Source organism: Thalassophryne amazonica, chromosome 3 (genome assembly GCF_902500255.1).
Source record: "Thalassophryne amazonica chromosome 3, fThaAma1.1, whole genome shotgun sequence".
In the NCBI taxonomy this organism is placed as follows: domain Eukaryota; kingdom Metazoa; phylum Chordata; class Actinopteri; order Batrachoidiformes; family Batrachoididae; genus Thalassophryne; species Thalassophryne amazonica.
The window spans coordinates 148,254,068-148,269,982 of record NC_047105.1 but is presented as its reverse complement, the minus strand read 5'-3'; the positions used below and the strand labels follow the sequence as shown (position 1 = coordinate 148,269,982).

Sequence of the window (15,915 nt, the reverse complement as noted above, 5' to 3'; positions counted from 1 at the left end):
TGGTGATATTGTGTATGTGGGAAAAAGTTTTAGATCTTTGAGTTCATCTCATACAAAATGGGAGCAAACCAAAGTGTTGCGTTTATATTTTGTTGAGTCGGAATTCCTTTGTCTGAGAAGTTCCTGAGGAGACTGGTGCTTGTTTGATCAAAATTTTTTCTAAACCTGTGAGGCACATCGAAGTGGACACGGTTCGAAAAATTAAGCTGGTTTTCGGTGAAAATTTTAACGGCTGATGAGAGATTTTGAGGTGATACTGTCACTTTAAGGACTTCCCACGCAGTGGGACGTCGCGCAGCACTCCAAGGCGCCGTCGTCAGCCTGTTTCAAGCTGAAAACCTCCACATTTCAGGCTCTATTGATCCAGGACGTCGTGAGAGAACAGAGAAGTTTCAGAAGAAGTCCGTTTCAGCATTTTATCCGGATTTAAAGGACTGTTAAAGGAGATTTTTTTAATGAAAGACGTGCGGATGGATTGCAGCGTCGGCTCGCAGCCGCCGCGACGCTCCTCCACAGGAAAAACACCTCTGTTGGAAGCCTTAAGGACAAGTTGGAACATGCCCAGCTGTTAAACAATTTCTCAGATACTCACTCCACTGAAAGCCATCAAAAGCCGCCTGGATTTTACAAATGGTTATCAACACGGAGGTGTTTTTCCTGTGCCGCCGCACCTCGCCGGCTGCGTCCCGACGCGCGGACCCGTCCGCACGTCTTTCATTAAAAAAAAATCTCCTTTAACAGTGGAATAGCCGGATAAAATGCTGAAACTGACTTCTTCTGAAACTTCTCTGTTCTCTCACGACGTCCTGGATCAATAGAGCCTGAAATGTGGAGGTTTTCAGCTTGAAACAGGCTGACGACGGCGCCTCGGAGCGCTGCGCGACGTCCCACTACGTGGGAAGTCCTTAAAGCGACAGTATCACCTCAAAATCTCTCATCAGGCGTTAAAATTTTCACCGAAAACCAGCTTAATTTTTCGAACCGTGTCCACTTCGATGTGCCTCACAGGTTTAGAAAAAATTTTGATCAAACAAAGCGCCAGTCTCTCAGCAACTTGTCAGACAAAGGAATTCCGACGAGGGGCTGGACGACTCCTCCCACAAGGAGTGCTCACAGGCGGATGACGTCACCGACAGGCGTGGAAAAATTCACGCATGCGCACGAGGGTTCAAGCATGTCTGACGTAAAAACATATGAATGAAATCCATATAGTTTTTGAAAAAAATAAAAAGGACCTATACTTTATTGACAGCCCTCGTATGTACATACATATATAAGTACATATGCATATATAAACATGACTGGGATTGAAAAGGGGATAGGAGTATCTTCTTTACAATATGTGAAATGGAGTTTAGATGTGATAAGGTGACATTAGTGCAGGGATTTGTAAACGAGTTGTTACTGCACATGATTTGTGGACATATTATTGCATGTGGTTATTTCACAGTGTTATTGTACAGTCTGACAGCAGCAGGGAGGAACAACCTGCGGTATCGTTCCTTCTTGCACTGAGGGTGCCTCAGTCTGTCGCTGAACGAGCTGCTCAGCTCCACTACACTCCGTTGCAGAGGGTGAGAGGAGTTGTTCATGATGGATTTGAACTGGTTAACACCCTCCTCTCAGCCACCTCCTCCAGAGAGTCCAGAGGACAGCCCAGGACAGAGCTGGACTTCCTGACTAGCTTATTCAGTCTCTCTCCCGCTCTGTGCTGCCCGGGCCCAGCAGACGACAGTATAGATGAGAGCAGTGGGTCCAGGATGTTGCTCACCATGGTGCAGAGGTGAGACAGGACGAGCCGTCCCTGGTCTTCATGAGGTGGGAGGGCAGGGCAACTGGCTTTACTGGGCTGATTCCTTGGATGCTGCGTTTGGGAACCGGGACCCACAAAGGAGGGTCTTCCACTAGGGTGGGGACCACCCCCAGGCTGAGACTCTTGTTGAAGATGTGGCTAGGACGTCAAAGAGCTTATCTGCATCTCCTCAGCAACCTCGGGGAGATCCCATGAGGTCCTGCTGCTTTCCTCTGCTACAGCCGCAGGAGCGGAGTTACAGTGAGGGGTGAGGGAGGGGGAGCTGAGGTGTGAGCTGAGGTGGGCTGGTGCTGAATACAGTCCCGGGGGGAGGAGGGACAAAGTCCAGGGTGCAGTGGAGGTGACCGGTGGGTAGAGGTGGGGGTCAGAGGGACTGGAGGGGTGGCTGCTAGAGACATGTGGAGAGCCGGGAGCAACAGGGGAGCAGGTGTGAAGGAGCCAAAATGGTTAAAGTAAGCTGTTTAGCTCCTCTGCGAACCGGAATCTCAACCTGCAGTCCTGCTGGCACCTGCCCAAATGCAGAGGCGGTCTTAAGGCATCTCCAACACATACCCGATGTTGTTCTGGGCCAGCTGCTCCTCCATCTTCCCTCCATTCTCCTTCTTGGCTGCACGGATCTTCCACTGGAGTTCCTGTTGGACTCTACGCTGCTTAAAAAGCCCTCTTCTTCTGGTTCTCAGGACCTTCAGCTCGGGGGTCACCCAGGGGTTGTTGTTGGGAAAGCACCGTACCCTCCGGGTGGGCACAGTGCTCTCCACAACAGATGTTCAGGTAGTCAGTGACACACTGGGTCAGGCCGTTGATGTCTTCACCATAAGAGTTTTGAAACATGCTCCAGTCTGTGGTTCTGAAACAGTCCCTCAGCCTCTCAGTGGCTCTTCAGTCCAGAGTTTTCACTGACATTTTCTGTACCGGTTCTCTTCTCACCCTCTCTCTCTCTCACGAGATTGTGATCCGAGCATCCCAAGCGGGGGGAGGGGGGTGGAGGTGTAAGCGTCCTCCACATTAGCGTAAAAAAGGTCCAGTATTCTATTGTCCCCTGGTTTTACACGTGATGCACTGGGTGAACTTGGGGAGGGTGGCGGAGAGGGAGGTATGGTTAAAGTCCCCCCGTGATGAGGAGGAGGGCGTGGGGGTGTTGTGTCTGCAGCTGCGTGACGTACTGTGGATCCGCTCACAGGCAGCGGTGGGCGTCTGCAGAGAGAGTAATATATGCACAGCAGCGTATCACACTTCAAACTCCCGTGGGAGATAGTACGGCCTCCATGCTCACCGCAAGTAGCTCCACGTCCGAGAACAGATCTGATCTTTCACGTGAACATGAGCTGCGTTGCACCATCTCTCACTCACATAAACGGCGAGCCCAACTCCTCATTTATTTCCGTTCTCCGCCAGCATCCTGTCCACGCGGATGAGTGTAAAGCCATCCATGTTAATGACCGAGTCCGGTACATGTTCATCCAACCACGTCTCCGGTGCAGGCACATGAGGACTGCAGCCCTTATACAGTCTCTGAAATGGGTTAGTGCCTGCTAGCTCCTCGGTCTTGTTGCGGAGAGATCTTACATATCCCCATGACACAGACGGAATATAAGTCCTTCTCCGCTTCGTCCCGGTTCGCCCCTGCAGCCTCTCTTCCGTATGTCTGCAGCTATGTCCAGGTGCTCAGCATAACGGGGACCCCGCCCACTGTACATAGAGTCTCTTAGTCCAAGCAGCTGATCCCGGCTATAAATAATGGGACATCCGGAGCTGGAAACAAAGGGATTTCCTCGTGCTGCCTCAAATAGTCCCGAAAGCAGCACAAAACTAATCACAAGAGTTACAAAAGTGGGTTTCCCATGTGCACACTTGCACAGGGTACCACCCACGGCAAATAAAGACAAATAAGTACTATTAAAAAGTATTAAAAATAGCAAAAGTAGGAAACGAGGGGGGAGAGCTGAAATAACAGGCAGCTGCATCGGCAGCGCCATCTTGAAAAAAACTGTTTGGAACATTCCACAGGTGAACAGCTTAATTGGAAACAGGTGAGTGTCATGATTGGGTATAAAAGGAGCATCCCCAAAAGGCTCAGACGTTCACAAGAAAAGATGGGGTGAGGATCACCACTTTGTGAACAACTGCGTGAAAAAATAGTCCAACAGTTTAAGAACAATGTTTCTCAACATTCAATTGCAAGGAATTTAGGGATTCCATCATGTACAGTCCATAATATAATCAGAAGATTCAGAGAATCTGGAGAACTTTCACGTAAGCAGCAAGGCCAAAAACCAACATTGAATGCCCGTGACCTTTGATCCCTCAGGCGGCACTGCATTAAAAACCGACATCATTGTGTAAAGGATCTTACCGCGTGGGCTCAGGAACACTTCAGAAAACCATTGTCAGTTAACACAGTTCGTCGCTACATCTACAAGTGCAAGTTAAAACTCTACCATGCAAAGTGAAAGCCAAACATCAACAACATCCAGAAACACCGCCGCCTTCTCTGGGCCCGAGCTCATTTGAAATGGACAGACACAAAGTGGAAAAGTGTGCTGTGGTCTGATGAGTCCACATTTCAAATTGTTTTTGGAAATCATGGATGTCGAGCATCTGTGATGGTATGGGGGTGTGTTAGTGCCCATGGCATGGGCAACTTACACATCTGTGATGGCACCATCAATGCTGAAAGGTACATCCAGGATTTGAAGCAACACATGCTGCCATCCAAGCAACGTCTTTTTCAGGGACGTCCCTACTTATTTCAGCAAGACAATGCCAAGCCACATCTGCACGTGTTTACAACACAGCGTGGCTTTGTAGAAAAAGAGTGCGGGTACTAGACTGGCCTGCCTGCATCCAGACCTGTCGCCCATGAAAATGTGTGGCGCATTATGAAGCATAAATATGACAGGAGACCCGGACTGTTGAACAACTGAAGTTGTACATCAAGCAAGATGGGAAAGATTCCACTACAAGCTTCAACAATTAGTGTCCTCAGTTCCCAAACGCTATTGGAGTGTTGTTAGAAGGAAAGGTGATGTAACACAGTGTAAACATACCACTGTCCCAGCTTTTTTCAAACGTGTTGCAGGCATCCATTTCAAAATGAGCAATATTTGCACAAAAACAATAAAGTTATCAGTTTGAACATTAAATGTCTTGTCTTTGTGGTGTATTCAATTGAATATAGGTTGATAGAGGATTTGAAAATCATTGTATTCTGTTTTTATTTACATTTTACACAAAGTCCCAACTTCATTGGAATTGGGGTTGGACACAGATTTACTGTACAGTACCGTGCAATTTGTATTTTTAATGTTTGATGTAAATTAAGTCCAAGACATATTCAGTGACTTGGAAATGTTCATGTGTTCATCTCCTGACTTGTCTCAAGAAACTTGCTGAAAAGTGTCTATTTAATCCTTCTTTTTAGAATAAATCCCAGTCTAACCAGAACTCATTAAAAAAATGAAATTCAAGGTAATGTGGATATTCTGAAGTGTGTAATTCTTTTATGTATTGAAGTGACAGTGACAGTCAAGCCCCCGTCACACATAGCAAGAATGTACAGGAACCATTCCAACACGGCAAATATTGCCATAATCTGAGGCATTCGGGAGGAAAAGAGGCGTGGTCAGCCGTGGTCCGAATGCATCTGGACCGCCATGTGCACACCTGCCACAGACCTGCAGTCAGACAACACCGACACTGGAGCTGTCACTCACTCACTCACTCACTCAGTCAAATCTCCGCTCGTCCGCACGTTCCCAGTGCTAAACTGACCTCTCAGTGTGTCTCACATAATGGAGTGAGCGCATGTACATGTGTAGAACAGGTGATCTGAGTGATGAGTGTGTGTCCACTCAGGTGCACGCGTGTGGGTTCGCAATGGCTGAACGAGCCGTGTGTGCCTGAATGTGTAGAACATGCGAGCAAAGTAGTGTGTGATTGTGTGGCCGAAATGTTCACTCAGTTGCATGTACTGTATATGTGTTCATAAACGCTGTATAATCGCACATGAGCACACAAGCTGTCCATCCAGAGAGGCACAAACAGGCTGACAGCTGTCAGTGATCACCTGCTCTTAGTCCGGTGAAAACTCCCTTCAGGTGTTTGATCAGTATATACCTGCATTGCTAGACTTTATTTGTCCATCTGGACTCCTAACTGCTGTTGAACTGTGCTGGCAGTGTGTCAACTTCCCACATGTGCACAACTTTCAGATGCAGCCAGTGGACTTTCTCTTTTCTCTTTTTTGTTGTCATTTTACTTGATACCCATTTTAACACACTCGCGTTGGATATCATTGTGGGGACAGTGCTTCACATGGAATTTATTCATACCAGAGGTGGGATTATGCATTTGTCAGCTGATCAATGTTGCCAGCACACAACTCAGCTGCTGTGAAAGGGACTTCTGCGCTGTGCTGTGGAGCGCGAGGTACCGGAGGTGAGTTCCATGTTTATTTATGTCGTCATGTGCTTGGCAAACATTTCCACATCATACCTGCTACAGACTCAGGAGCTGAATGTGTAATAATAGCTGCGTTACAGCGGCGACATCCCGGTCAGCTGCATTGCTGGGCGCTGCACCGAGCCTCTGACATGCACACAGTGCCACATGTTATTACATAACAACATTTCCTTCACCCTCCCTGGCCGGGGTCCAGTGGAGGTGGACAAATGTGGCACAGCATGCAGGCTTTGCTGTGACCGATCGATCTCGGAGCACAATCTACCACAATCAGATCATTTCAGATGCTGTTTTGATGCCATCAGAATATGTAAATTGCGGTCAGATGGTCGTCAGATTACACGTGGACCGCTGTCAGATAGGTGTGTCATCTCAACGGTGCCCAGAGAGTTTTGAAACATGTGCATCACACTTGGGGCCCGCCGGCCGATTTGACCAACCGTGTCGACTTCCGCAGATGGCTGTCAGAACATTTTGGAACTGAAATCCAACACTTTTTGGATGCGCGCAAATTCACAAGTCCGACGCCACTCTGCGTGATTCCGGCTGTGTGTGACGGGGGTATCAGGGTTCACCAACCGGAGCCCGAATGACGTTCAGCTGCATCCAGGTCAACTTTCATCACATTTCCATGAATAGATTATAATTTTAAACAGTGTGGAGACACATATATGCCTCATATTCAAAGAGCTGAGATTGTTCTGAACATTTGATTTGCAGCACACAAGGCATTATACTAAAAGAAAATACTTTAAAATGATAGCTTTTTCAAGTTATGATAAATTCAAGAAATGCCCTCAGGGCTCTCAGGGTTAAGTCCCTAAATGGGGAAACACATGAATCCAATGTAATCCTAAACAAACATCCAGCAGCTTTTTTTCATTTGTCCTGTCTGTTGTCTTTGTTCCTCTTTTATTCCAGTTCAGTCTCCAGACTTCAGGCTTAATCCTGTGCGGAAACTGATCCCAGCAGCCAGAGGGGGTCAGGTGAAGATTGAGTGTCGCCCACGAGCTGCTCCAAAACCCGTTCTCTTCTGGAGCCGTGGAACGGAGCTCCTCACTAACAACAGCAGGTGATTCCATCAAAGCCATCAAAATATAAAAGGAGCTAAAACTAGATCTAAAAGAGCACAAACTAGATCTAAAGGAGCTCAAACCAGCTCTATAAGAGATCAAACTAGATCTAAAGGAGCACAAAGTAGATCTAAAGGAGCTCAAACCACTCTATAATAGATCAAACTAGATCTAAGAAGGAGCACAAAGTCGATCTAAAGAAGCTCAAACTGGCTCTAAAAGAACTGACACTGTTATGGTCTGGACTACCAGTCAAAAGAGTAGAGCCCCGGAATTCAGGTCAGTAAGAATTCAAAGATTGTTTCAAAAATACAAGAATTTATTTTTCCACAAGTGCTAAAACAGCTGCAACAAAAATACACTGTAACCCACTCAGAGTGAATTAACGAGGAACTGAAAAGAGGGGGAAGGCACAAACAAAACTACATTCTAAAACCCAAACTCGGTGAGTAGAAAATCAAAAGCCAAGACAGAAAGAGTGCAGTCAGCAAAAGTGGAATACTCACAACAAACCACGAACAGACACAGGAACAAACAAAAAACAAAACCCCAACCATGAACCAAACAGAATGACTTAAATACTCCAACGAATGACACACTCTGGAAATAATTAAAACAGGAACAAGTACGAACAAAAAGAAACACAAGGAGGCAGCAAATACAACGGAATTCCACAGCAGGGCTGAGCATAAACAAGACAAAGATACTAAATATAAAAAGCAAATAACATGACTGATCTTCTTAAAAAGAGACACTGAATGAGCCAAACAGCAATGCAAGAACCAAAATAAGAAAAACAGGAGAATGTGAAGAGCTTCTTGGACCAATCCACTAAATGACGAAACAGCAATGCAAGAATCAAACTAAAACTTAAACAGAGACAACAACAAATGCATATAAACAAGATACAAACACTGGAAAGTGAAAAACACTAATGAACAAAACAACAAATGTAAATAACTAAATCAGAAATACGCTGCAGAGAAGAAGAGAGGAGATCATATCATCTGACCTTCAGCCACGTGTCTCGGACACTGGGGTAAAGAGAGGGGCTGAGCTGTCGACCGATCACCACCTGGTGGTGAGTTGGATCCGCTGGGGGGGGGGGGAAGCCGGTCAGACGTGGCAGGCCCAAACATATCGTGAGGGTCTGCTGGGAATGGCTGGCGGAACCCTCTGTCAGCGAGGTCTTCTCTCAGATCCCGGGGAAGGTTGGAGACAATGAGGTCCGAGTGGACCATGCTCTCCCATCCAGTTGTCTATGCGGCCGCCTGCAGCTGTGGTCGCAAGGTCTCTGGTGCCTGTCGCGGCAGCAGTCCCCGAAACCCGGTGGTGGACGCCAGAAGTAAGGGATGCCGTCAAGCTGAAGAAGGAGTCCTACTTGTCTTTGTTGGTAGGTGGGACCCCGGAGGCAGCTGACAGGTACCGGCAGGCCAAGCGTGCTGCAGCCTGTGCGGTCGCCAGAGGCAAAACTCGGGTCTGGGAGGAGTTCGGAGAGGCCATGGAGGAGGATTATCGGTCAGCCTCGAAGAAAATTCTGGCAAAACCGTCCTACGCCTCAGGAGGCGGAAGCAGCTCTCCACCAACACTGTCTATAGTGCGGGTGGGGAGCTGTTGACCCTGACTGGGGATGTTGTTGGGCGGTTGAAGGAATACTTTGAGGATCTCCTCAGTCCCATTGTCACGTCTTCTGAAGAGGAAGCAGAGACTGGGGACTCAGAGGCGGACTCGTCCATCACCCAGGCCGAAGTCACTGAGGTGGTCAGAAAGCTCCTTGGTAGCAAGGCTCCTGGGGTGGACAAAATCCATCCTGAGTACCTTAAGTCTCTGGATATTGTGGGACTGTCCTGGTTGACACATCTCTGCAACATCGCGTGGCGGTCGGGGACAGTACCCCTGGATTGGCAGACTGGGGTGGTGGTCCCTCTGTTTAAGAAGGGGGACCGGAGGGTGTGTTCCAACTACAGGGGGATCACACTCCTCAGCCTCCCTGGTAAGCTCTATTCCAGGGTGCTGGAGAGGAGAATTCGACCGATAGTCGAACCTCGGATTCAGAAGGAGCAGTGTGGTTTTCGTCGTGGTCGCGGCACACTAGACCAGCTCTACACCCTCCATCGGGTGCTCAAGGGTTCATGGGAGTTCGCCCAACCAGTCCACATGTGCTTTGTGGATCTGGAGAAGGCGTTTGACCGTGTCCCTCGAGGCGCCCTGTGGGGGGTAATCCGGGAGTACAGTGTCCGGGGTCCATCTTTTCCGGATGCCCCCTGGGCGCCTCGCTGGAGAGGTGTTCCGGGCACGTCCAATCGGGAGGAGGCCCCGGGGAAGACCCAGATCACGCTGGAGGGACTACGTCTCTCAGCTGGCTTGGGAATGCCTTGGGGTTCCCCCGGAGAAGCTGGGGGAGGTGTGTGTGGATCGGGAGGTCTGGGCGACTTTGCTTGAGCTGCTGCCCCCGTGACCCGACCTAGGATAAGCGGAAGAAAATGGATGGATGGATGGATGGATGGAGAGCACAAAACAGTAAATGAACAAAACAATAAATGCAAATAACTAAAATAATAAAACACTGCAGAGTAGAAAACACTAAATGAACAACAAAAGCAAATAACTACAATAAGAAAACACTGCAGAATAGAAAACACTAAATGAACAACAAATGCAAATAACTAAAATAAGAAAACACTGCAGAATAGAAAACACTAAATGAACAAAACAACAAATGCAAATAACTAAAATAAGAAAACGCTAGAAGAGTAGAAAACACTAAATGAACAAACAACAAATGCAAATAACTAAAATAAGAAAACACTGCAGAATAGAAAACACTAAATGAACAAAACAACAAATGCAAATAACTAAAATAAGAAAACACTGCAGAATAGAAAACACTAAATGAACAAAACAACAAATGCAAATAACTAAAATAAGAAAATGCTGCAGAGTAGAAAACACTAAATGAACAAAACAACAAATGCAAATAATTAAAATAAGAAAACGCTAGAAGAGTAGAAAACACGAAATGAACAACACAACAAATGCAATTAACCTCAGACCTCAGTCTGCAGTTCATCTCCACCTGAAAGACACTAACCACACGTTTGAGGACAAGGAAGTTAAAATCTTAGCCAGAGAGAAGAAATGGTTTGAGAGAGGTGTCAAGGAAGCATTCTTTGTAAAACAGTTGAAAACCCAGCCTAACCGCGGAGCGGGTCTCAGACACGCTTTGTCCCCTGTTTACAATGTGGTACTCAGGTCAAAGCAGTTTCAGTCTTTTGTTCATGGTAATGAGTCATTCACGTCATCAGGAGAGAGTCATCAAGGGAGCCATCAGGGGAGGCTTCCGTCCTGTCATTAGGAGAGTGCTAACTAGAGCACAATAGGTGCTAATTAGAGCTATTGTTTAGTCACTAGCCTATAGCAGTCAGCCTCTCGGTAGGTGGGGTCTGGTTAGGTTAAAAAACTCCAGCTTTTGTTGGCTTCTGGTTTATTCTTCTCTACAAGAGTCAAGACAGAAGTCAGACTACCAGAGCAAGAATTGTAGCTGAGGAAGCTTCTGTGATTTGAAGTGAAACGTCCTCACGTCAAGCAACCCAGTCCAGTCGAAGATTCAAGCTTCTCTACCGTGGGAGAGATGGAGAACTCACTAACTGAATGTTCTGATAACATTGTTATGATGAAAGCAACCATTGATAGCCTGACTGCTACTGTTGTCAAGCTTGAAAATAAGTGTGAAGATTTGGAATCTAGATCACGTCGTAACGAAATCCGGATTGTGGGAGTTCCCGAGGGCGATGGCACCTGCGATACTGCTGCGGTGGCAGCCTTGCTGAAGGAAGCTTTCGCTTTGGAAAAGGAGCCGCTTCTGGATCGTTCACATCCTACCCTCCAACCAAAGCCCAAGCCTGACGAACGTCCACGAGCTATTGTGTGCAGGCTTCATTACCACAGCGACTGTATTGACATTTTGCGCCGTGCAAGAGAGCGCCGTGAGATTAAATTCAGGGGCATGACGCTCTCTGTTTTTCCGGATCATACCGTCAAGGTAGCCCGGGCTCGAGCTGCATTCAATGAGGTGAGACAGCAACTTCGCAACATTGATGGTGCTCGATACGGTCTGATTTATCCAGCGCATCTTCGCATTACTTTCAAGGGGGTTGAAAAGAACTTTACATCGGCAGAGGAAGCCAAAGAATACATCCAAACTTTGGTCCAGGGGTGAGCTACAATTGTATTTGTACATCTTTTGTTCGCAATATTTTACTGTTGGACTATTTTGAACTAATAATGACTGGGTCATTGTTACTCTAATTTGTAATATAATCAGTTTTTCAATGTGTTGTAAGTTATTAATATAAATATATTTGTGTTTTTATGATTGGGTGTTTACCCTAGAGAGGAATATTTGTGACTTTAGTAACTTTTTGTTGTAAAATATATACAGTGCGTGTTGTTGACTAGATTTTAAGCTGGCAGGAGTCTTTCACTTTTTTATTTTTTTTTACTGCATCGCCTATGTGTTGTTTTCACTATCGTGGGCAACCTTTTTTCCTGTGTACACTGCTGTCTCCATTGTTCTGTGTTATTATGGGGACTTTGGGTGTTTTTCTTTTTTTTTTTCTTTTCTTTTCTGTATTGGGGTTTCATTGCGAGAGGGAGTTTCATCTCACCTTGTTATTGTTTTTTGTGATTCTTTTTTTAATTGAATGGTTAATACCACTACTGATCCCAGCATAGCAGGGTCAGGCACAGCTTTTAGATTTAGAAGTTGGAATATCAGAGACATGGGCAACCCAGTCAAGTGATCTGAAGTTTTTACACATTTGAAACGTTTAAACCCTGATATAGTGTTCTTACAAGAGACCCATCTTCGAATTAATGATCATCACAGGCTACGCTGTCCATGGGTGGGTCAAATTTTTCATTCAAATTTAATTCTAAGGCAAGGGAGTTGCGATTTTGATTGGTAACAAGGTTCAGTTTTCTCCCAGTAATGTTATGTCTGATAAGGATGGTAGCTATTTGGTAGTTGCTGGCACTTTGATGCAGAAAAAGGTTCTGTTGGTAAATGTTTATGCTCCAAATTTTGACAGTGCTGAATTTGCTAATAGATTGATAAGCAGCCTGCCCTTCCTGAATACTTACTCGCTTATCTTTGGAGGGGATATGAATTGTGTTTTTGACCTGACTCTGAATCGATCTAGTCATCATAACCTAACGCAGTCTGCTATGTCACTAACATTTTCAAATTTTATGGCCGGAAATGGTTATGTTGACCCGTGGAGATCTCGTAACCCCTCTACTAAGAAATTTTCTTTTTTCTCCCGGGTGCACAATTCCTATTCCAGGATTGACTATTTTTTTATTGATAGGGCTCTTGATTCTTGTGTAGTTTTTTCTGATTACTTGGGTATAGTTATATCGGACCATGCACCATTACTATTGGATATTCCGTTTTCCTCTTATAGACGTAGCCCGCCTCCTTGGAGGTTTAATTCTCGTCTTTTGGCAGATACAGAGTTTTGTGATTTTATTTCAAATTCAATAGAAGAATTCCTTTTGTTTAATCAGAATGATTCTACTTCTTCTTCATTGTTATGGGAGACACTGAAATCTTATCTTAGAGGACAAATTATTTATTACTCTTCACTTTCTAAGAAAAGACTAAACTCTAGGCTTCTTGACTTAGCATCTGACATTAGTGAACTTGATCAAAGATATGCAGTGAACCCTGCACCGGAATTGCTTAAGCGGCACGTGGATTTACAAGTGGAATTTGATTTGATTTCGTCCAAAGAGGCAGAACGCTTGCTACTACATAGTCGGTTTGTATCACGCATGGTGACAAAGCTGGTCATTTACTGGCGCACCAGCTACGTCGTCAAGCTGCCTCCCAACTGATACCTTGCATTAAAAACTCTAGTGGAACAATTACTGCAGATCCTTCTGAAATTAATGCAATTATTAAATCATTTTACTCCTCATTATACAAATCTGAATTCCCTACAGACAGAACCAATATGGATTGTTTTCTCCAAAACCTTGCAATTCCTGTTATTGGTTTTGATACTGCAAGGAACATGGACTCTCCACTCTCTCTTGTTGAGGTGTCTAAGTCAATTAAAGCCATGCAATCTAATAAAGCCCCCGGCCCTGATGGGTTTCCCATTGAATTTTATAAAACGTTTATTGGAAAATTGGTGCCACTACTTTTAGCTATGTTTAATGGCGCCATGGAGTGGTGTCCAAAAAATGAGGTGGGCTTCATAGATAATTGGCAAAGCTTCTGGGGAAAACCTGGTCTTGTTAGGAGAGACGGCATCCATCCCACTTTGGATGGAGCAGCTCTCATTTCTAGAAATCTGGCCAATTTTATTAAATCCTCCAAACCGTGACTATCCATGGTTGGGACCAGGAAGCAGAGTTGTAGTCTTACACACCTCTCTGCAGCTTCTCTCCCCCTGCCATCCCCTCATTACCCCATCCCCGTAGAGACGGTGCCTGCTCCCAGACCACCAACAACCAGTAAAAATCTATTTAAGCATAAAAATTCAAAAAGAAAAAATAATATAGCACCTTCAACTGCACCACAGACTAAACAGTTAAATGTGGTCTATTAAACATTAGATCTCTCTCTTCTAAGTCCCTGTTAGTAAATGATATAATAATTGATCAACATATTGATTTATTCTGCCTTACAGAAACCTGGTTACAGCAGGATGAATATGTTAGTTTAAATGAGTCAACACCCCGAGTCACACTAACTGCCAGAACGCTCGTAGCACGGGCCGGGGCGGAGGATTAGCAGCAATCTTCCATTCCAGCTTATTAATTAATCAAAAACCCAGACAGAGCTTTAATTCATTTGAAAGCTTGACTCTTAGTCTTGTCCATCCAAATTGGAAGTCCCAAAAACCAGTTTTATTTGTTATTATCTATCGTCCACCTGGTCGTTACTGTGAGTTTCTCTGTGAATTTTCAGACCTTTTATCTGACGTAGTGCTTAGCTCAGATAAGATAATTATAGTGGGCGATTTTAACATCCACACAGATACTGAGAATGACAGCCTCAACACTGCATTTAATCTATTATTAGACTCAATTGGCTTTGCTCAAAATGTAAATGAGTCCACCCACCACTTTAATCATATCTTAGATCTTGTTCTACCCAGCAGTGGGGAATAAGTTTCATTACACTAGAAGTCTCTCAGAAAGCGCTGTAACTAGGTTTAAGGATATGATTCCTTCTTTATGTTCTCTAATGCCATATACCAACACAGGGCAGAGTAGCTACCTAAACTCTGTAAGTGAGATAGAGTATCTCGTCAATAGTTTTACATCCTCATTGAAGACAACTTTGGATGCTGTAGCTCCTCTGAAAAAGAGAGCCTTAAATCAGAAGTGCCAGACTCCGTGGTATAACTCACAAACTCGCAGCTTAAAGCAGATAACCCGTAAGTTGGAGAGGAAATGGCGTCTCACTAATTTAGAAGATCTTCACTTAGCCTGGAAAAAGAGTCTGTTGCTCTATAAAAAAGCCCTCCGTAATGCTAGGACATCTTACTACTCATCACTAATTGAAGAAAATAAGAACAACCCCAGGTTTCTTTTCAGCACTGTAGCCAGGCTGACAAAGAGTCAGAGCTCTATTGAGCCGAGTATTCCTTTAACTTTAACTAGTAATGACTTCATGACTTTCTTTGCTAATAAAATTTTAACTATTAGAGAAAAAATTACTCATAACCATCCCAAAGACGTATCGTTATCTTTGGCTGCTTTCAGTGATGCCGGTATTTGGTTAGACTCTTTCTCTCCGATTGTTCTGTCTGAGTTATTTTCATTAGTTACTTCCTCCAAACCTTCAACATGTCTATTAGACCCCATTCCTACCAGGCTGCTCAAGGAAGCCCTACCATTAATTAATGCTTCGATCTTAAATATGATCAATCTATCTTTATTAGTTGGCTATGTACCACAGGCTTTTAAGGTGGCAGTAATTAAACCATTACTTAAAAAGCCATCACTTGACCCAGCTATCTTAGCTAATTATAGGCCAATCTCCAACCTTCCTTTTCTCTCAAAAATTCTTGAAAGGGTAGTTGTAAAACAGCTAACTGATCATCTGCAGAGGAATGGTCTATTTGAAGAGTTTCAGTCAGGTTTTAGAATTCATCATAGTACAGAAACAGCATTAGTGAAGGTTACAAATGATCTTCTTATGGCCTCAGACTGTGGACTCATTTTTGTGCTTGTTCTGTTAGACCTCAGTGCTGCTTTTGATACTGTTGACCATAAAATTTTATTACAGAGATTAGAGCATGCCATAGGTATTAAAGGCACTGCGCTGTGGTGGTTTGAATCATATTTATCTAATAGATTACAATTTGTTCATGTAAATGAGGAATCTTCTTCACAGACTAAGGTTAATTATGGAGTTCCACAAGGTTCTGTGCTAGGACCAATTTTATTCACTTTATACATGTTTCCCTTAGGCAGTATTATTAGACGGCATTGCTTAAATATTCATTGTTACGCAGATGATACCCAGCTTTATCTATCCATGAAGCCAGA

The 15,915-nt window shown here is 44.7% G+C and overlaps 1 protein-coding gene across 1 annotated transcript in view; it reads left to right on the top strand.

The window, feature by feature from the left end:
- cntn2 (contactin 2) overlaps nucleotides 1–15,915 on the top strand; it is a 344,973-nt gene that overhangs the window by 161,899 nt on the left and 167,159 nt on the right. Inside the window, 1 exon segment of the mRNA XM_034167507.1 lies at nucleotides 7,196–7,346. Within this exon segment, the coding sequence (XP_034023398.1) occupies nucleotides 7,196–7,346 (151 nt within the window).